The following is a 6,000-nucleotide window of genomic DNA, read 5'->3' as shown; positions in this document are numbered from 1 at the left end:
GCCTAGGGGTGCCGTGAATAAAATTCTGATATTCTAGGGAGCCGTGATTAAAAAAAGTTTGGAAACCACTGTTATAAGAGGTAGATTTTCGAATCCACAGCCCTATCTTCTAACAGGTGTATCACGTGACCGATGGGCGCCAAACTAATGTTGGGATCCCGGCATTGAGATGTCCGGCAAAGGGGGGGGGGGGATGGCGAGCGCAACGAAGCCCCTTGCGGGCTCGCTGTGCTCACCATGCTGTGGTGCCGTGGACAGCCACAGTGGGAATAGTCCTTTTTAGTTGGCATGCCGACTGTCAGGATTATGGGTGGGCGGGATGTAGGTGCCGGCATTGTTACCGATGGTCTCCTAACCACCTGACACATAACTACATCCCCTTCTAACACGCTTAAGTCAGATGTGTCTTACAGGTGAGACAAGCATGTCATTCGTCTTTGGTTAAGAATAATAAAAACCACAAAAGCATACAAAAAACCCAGTAAGTGTTATTAACAAAGATCTGCTGAGACACTTGAAAGCACCCTCCTCCTGGGACTGTGGCCAGACAGAGAGCACCCTCCTGTGCAGTGTGTACTGAGTAACTGCCGCACTCCCTCCTGTCACTCTAGTACTGTGTATAATAATACGGTTGCGTCTATGGCTTGCCACAGGTTACTATTCCAAATAGTTTGTGACATGGATCCAGAGGTTTATGGGAAAGGTCCTCTCCACTAAAAGAAACTAGACGCTACCATAATGATAATAATGCACATGGAGCTGTCACATGACGTCACGTCGTGTCGCCCGCAGATGATGTCATACTGAAACTTGTCTACTCTTCGGCCGGTACGTCCCTCCTGGCCTCACGTGACAGGCTGCGGCGTGCTGTGTGCGCTGGGCCCGGGTGTGTGTCACAGCTGCTGCCGGGATGAGGAAGGGGAGAAGCGGGGACCCGGTTGCACAATGATCCGCAGAGCGAGACTCAGCTTCAAGCCGAACGTAAGGCCAGGAAGCCGTGCCCCAGGGTCCGGGGCTGTCGGCGGGGGAGATGGAGTGGGAGCCCCCCAGCCAGAGCCCGTACATGTTACGGGGAAGGATAACGTAAGAGGAGGCCTGGAGGAGAGCGCCACCCAGGGGAGCGCAGAGACACAGCCCCGGGAGAGTGAGGCAGAGCGGTGAGTGTCACATTATAGTGTGGCTGCAATAGAGACACCACTGATTGGGGGAACCTGTCACCGCCTGCACTTCCTCAGGTGTTGTATAGCTGCCAATCCCAGGTTATGCTGGGACATATAGTTCATCTGCCTTTTGAGAGCTGCAGGTTACATGTACCTGTAGTACAGTGGTTCTCAAGCTGTGTGCCGTGTTATCCTGGGGTTCCTCGGGGCATTTGCAGGGTTTCCCTAGGTTGGTGGTTCAGGACCAATTCAAATTATTTATGGTTAATGTAATAGGCAAAACCAGTGCAGGTGGCTATCAATCATAACGTGTACAAACAGAAGCAAATCCTGTCCCTCACCACATAACTGACCCTAAGGATGACATACAGTAGTTTAGTTCATCTTTAGTTTTGTTTGAATCTGCTTTATCACAAGAACAAGGACAGTTTAAAATATTAATAAAATATGATCCAATTTTAGTATTGTTTCATTGTTTGTGGGTATAGCCAGGGTAGGTATAGCAGGGTGTAGCATGGCTGACTGGCGGTCAGCATACCAACGCCAGGATCCCGGCAGGGAGGGGCGAGGGCAGCAAGCCCCTTGCGGGCTCGGTGGCGACCCACTCTATGGGTGTCGTGGACACCGACGAGTGGAAATAGTCCCTGTTGGTCGGCATGCCGACCATTGGGATAGTGAAGGGTCGGGATTTTGGTGGAGGTCATGTGACCGTCGGTCTCCCGACCGCCGGTCACATGAATACCACCCGGTTTAGCAAACAGCTGGAAGGGCAACTGGAAGCATGTCCACTGGTATTTGTACAGGTGTGTGCTGGCACTGAACAACTGACAGGGCATAGTCCTCTTTGCAGTGCACATTTACACTGCCTATAGATATACTGGATGCCACCAGCACATTACAAAATCTGAATACATAAAACCTCGACCATTCTTCATGAACACACAGTCAGCTCACTGGTTGCTGTATTCTTTATAATGTCTAGGATATGTGGGTAGTGTTTCTGGCAGTTATGGTGAATGAATTGATCCGTGCGATGTGCACCTACCATATAGCACCCATTCTTTTGGCAGCCATCTTGGGAGCTGGGAGTAGTATGGTATGCCGGCGGTCGGGCTCCCGGCGACCAGCATACCGGCGCTGGGAGCCCGACCACCGGCATACCGACAGTGTGGCGAGCACAAATGAGTCTCTTGCGGGCACGGTGGCGTGCTACGCGCGCCACGCTATTTTATTCTCCCTCCAGGGGGGGTCATGGAACCCCACGAGAGAGAATAAGTGTCGGGATTCCGGCGCCGGTATACTGTGCGCCGGGATCCCGACAGCCGGCATTACTGAAGACCACCCTGGGAGCTTACCTCTCATGAAGTGATCTGAGCAAGTCGTCTCTTATGTCACCAAGAGGCAGGTTAATTGGGCTATAAAATAAAGAGACCCTACATCTTCTGCCTATCAGGGCCAGATGAAGGCTACCAATTAAATGGACACTTCTGCCACTACTATGTCCTTTAAATTGTCTCCAGACTCTCCACTGACTATAAGCATCATAGCTACAGTTGCCAGACAATCCCTCTAATAAGGGGAGCAGGAAAGAGACAGAGAGGGAGGGTGGGGGAGCGAGAAAGAGAGGGTGTCAGGGAGAGGGGGGGAGCAAGAGTGAGGGTGTCAGAGATACGGATAGAGGTGAGAGAGAGTGTGTGTGTCAGGGAAAGAGGTAGAGAGAGTGAGTGTGTGTGCGTCAGGGAGCGAGTGAGTGTGTGCGCGTCAGGGAGCGAGTGTGTGTGTGCGCGTCAGGGAGCGAGTGTGTGTGTGCGCGTCAGGGAGCGAGTGTGTGTGTGCGTCAGGGAGCGAGTGTGTGTGTGCGTCAGGGAGCGAGTGTGTGTGTGCGTCAGGGAGCGAGTGTGTGTGTGCGCGTCAGGGAGCGAGTGTGTGTGCGCGTCAGGGAGCGAGCGAGTGTGTGTGCGTCAGGGAGCGAGCGAGTGTGTGTCAGCGAGCGAGTGTGTGTGTGTGTCAGGGAGCGTGTGTGTGTGTCAGGGAGCGAGCGTGTGTGTGTGTCAGGGACCGAGCGTGTGTGTGTGTGTGTGTGTGTGTGTGTGTCAGGGACCGAGCGTGTGTGTGTGTGTCAGGGACCGAGCGTGTGTGTGTGTGTCAGGGACCGAGCGTGTGTGTGTGTGTCAGGGACCGTGCGTGTGTGTGTCAGGGACCGTGTGTGTGTGTCAGGGACCGAGCGTGTGTGTGTGTCAGGGACCGAGCGTGTGTGTGTGTGTGTGTGTGTGTGTCAGGGACCGAGCGTGTGTGTGTGTGTCAGGGACCGAGCGTGTGTGTGTGTGTCAGGGACCGAGCGTGTGTGTGTGAGTCAGGGACCGAGCGTGTGTGTGTGTGTGTTAGGGACCGAGCGTATGTGTGTGTGTCAGGGACCGAGCGTGTGTTTGTGTGTCGGGGACCGAGCGTGTGTGTGTGTGTGTGTCGGGGACCGAGCGTGTGTGTGTGTGTCGGGGACCGAGCGTGTGTGTGTGTGTCGGGGACCGAGCGTGTGTGTGTGTGTCGGGGACCGAGCGTGTGTGTGTGTGTGTCAGGGACCGAGCGTGTGTGTGAGAGTCAGGGACCGAGCGTGTGTGTGTGTGTCAGGGACCGAGCGTGTGTGTGTGTCAGGGACCGAGCGTGCGTGGGTGTGTTTGTCAGTCTGGGAGGGAGTGGACAAATTGCAGCATTATGTCTACGAGAGGGTAGAGCTCCTATAGTCAGTCATGCCCACCTACTGTAGAGAGACGGAGACAATGTTGTCTCTACCTCCAAAAGACATCCATCATTGCCTACGATGCTGTAGGCAATGATGTACGATGATGCCAGGAAGGTTCAGAGTGGGCTGGAGCAATGTTTTCCATAGCGTGGGGGCCACTGTGTGACTATCTGCCTATAACTCGCCTCTGTTGTCAACTCCCTTTAATGCTTGCAATCGGTACTCATTTGGTGCTTCCCCACTCTGTGGTAAAGTTTAAGCTGGGTACACAGTAGACAATGTGTACCCAACACAACATTGATATGGACGGGACCCGACAGGGGTGCCTTAATCGGCAAGTGCATAGACTCTTGCCGATGCAGACAGTGGGGGAGAGCTGTTCCTTGCTGTTGGCAAGGTGATGTCGGATGCATCGTTAACAACATTTAGTGTACACACTGAACGAGATTGTGAAAGATCTCGCTCGGATCGGCCCTTCTGATCGAGAATTTTCAAAATCTCGTCTAGTGTGTATGGGGATTTGATAAGTCTGGATTGTATGGCGGGGTGTAATGGAGTCCGAGATTGCTGGAGATGCGGGATGCAGACCGATCTGACGTTTTTTCAAAGAGGCAAAACCAAGTGATTGTCCCTTTAAAAAACATCCGAGATTGGCCGGCATCCCGCACCTCCGGCAGTCTCGGACTCCATTACATCTCACCATTAATGAATAGAAAGCATTAAATATGCTTGGGTTTCTAATACATAACAATGTTTCACAGTTTTAATATAATAAGCAGGACTTAATTTGTTTTTCACTAAAACATTTATGGCAAAAAACTTGGTTTAAAAAAATATGTATACAGATATATTCTCTTGCATCCTTGCAGTCACGCTAAACAGCACTTGAAGTTGCAACAGTCGCCGTGGCGGGACTATGTAGCGCAGAGCATATTTTTTTGCGTTTTTCCACGAAAATGCGTCTTAGACGCAAAGTAATGCAATAGGACGCACAAGCAGCTTCTATTGATAAAAATGATATGCAGCATGCCTATATGCTGTGTGTACTTGTGGCTCTATCTGCATCCGGGAAAAAAATCCACTGTAGCATAGCTTTTTGTATGCAAATACAGTCGCAGTCACACACAGAATATAGGCATGCTGCAAATCGTTTTGATCAGCAGAAGCTGCTTGTGCGTCCTATTACATTACTTTGTGTCGAAGACCCATTTTCGCAGGATAAACGCAAAATTAGACGCTCTTCGCTACCAAGTCACATGGCGCTCACACGTTATGTGTATTGCAACTTGTAGCGCACGGAGCAAAGATGTAAGAGGACACATCTGTATATTTTTTATTTTATATTTACCGTGCCCGCAGCGTGGTGAATGCAGTGAACCCGCACGGGGCCTCGATGCTCTCGCCCCGCTGCCGGCAATCTGGCGGACGGGATGCTGCTGCGGCCACTGGCTGTTTGGCTGTTGTGCGAGTCTCTGGGAGAATCACTGGCAAAGGGAGGACAGCAGCTTAGCTGCTTCCTGGAGAAGCATTACCCGCCCTACCCCACTCACAGTACCTCCGGCCCTCATCCGCGGCACACCCACACACACACCCTCCAGCACCCGTGGTGGCTCCGGACCCCTCCCCCACCCACAGCACCACCGCACCTGCCCCCAACCGCGGCGTCCCCCGCACCTGCTCCTACCCCACCCACGGTGGGTCCGGATCCCCGCCCGCGGCACCCACGCACCCGCCACTCACCTGCCCGCGACACCATCACACCCGCCACTCCCCCACCCGCAGCATCACCGCACTCGCCTCTCCCCCACACGCGGCACCACCGCACCCGCTCCTCTCCCACCTGCGTTGGCTCCGGACACCCTCCCCACTCGCAGCACCCCCGCAACCGCCCCTCCCCCACATACGGCACTCCCGGCCCCCCACCCCCATCCGTGTTTCCCCCGCACACCCGCCACTCCCCCATCCATAGCACCTATTAGGCAATTCATCAGGCCCTGCATGCGCTGTTCACGCCGTTGCAAGGGGCTAAGACCCCTTAACCATCGCACGCCCTTTGTCCGTGCCATATTTAACCACTCACACAATTATAATTGGAGCTAATAC

General features: G+C 53.4%; 1 protein-coding gene across 3 annotated transcripts in view; it reads left to right on the top strand.

The window, feature by feature from the left end:
- Positions 1 to 608: 608 nt before the first annotated feature.
- BDP1 (B double prime 1, subunit of RNA polymerase III transcription initiation factor IIIB) overlaps positions 609 to 6,000 on the top strand; it is a 240,670-nt gene continuing 235,278 nt past the window's right edge. For 2 of the 3 annotated variants that reach the window (XM_063963887.1, XM_063963886.1), the window contains exon 1: positions 609 to 1,157. In XM_063963887.1, the coding sequence (XP_063819957.1) occupies positions 946 to 1,157 (212 nt within the window). In that variant the 5' untranslated portion in view covers positions 609 to 945. The remainder of the gene's footprint in view (positions 1,158 to 6,000) is intronic. The other variant, XM_063963885.1, reaches the window with a different exon arrangement.

Source organism: Pseudophryne corroboree, chromosome 1 (assembly GCF_028390025.1).
Source record: "Pseudophryne corroboree isolate aPseCor3 chromosome 1, aPseCor3.hap2, whole genome shotgun sequence".
NCBI lineage: Eukaryota > Metazoa > Chordata > Amphibia > Anura > Myobatrachidae > Pseudophryne > Pseudophryne corroboree.
Note: the sequence above shows the minus strand (reverse complement) of the source record. Positions and strands in the feature narration are given on the sequence as shown.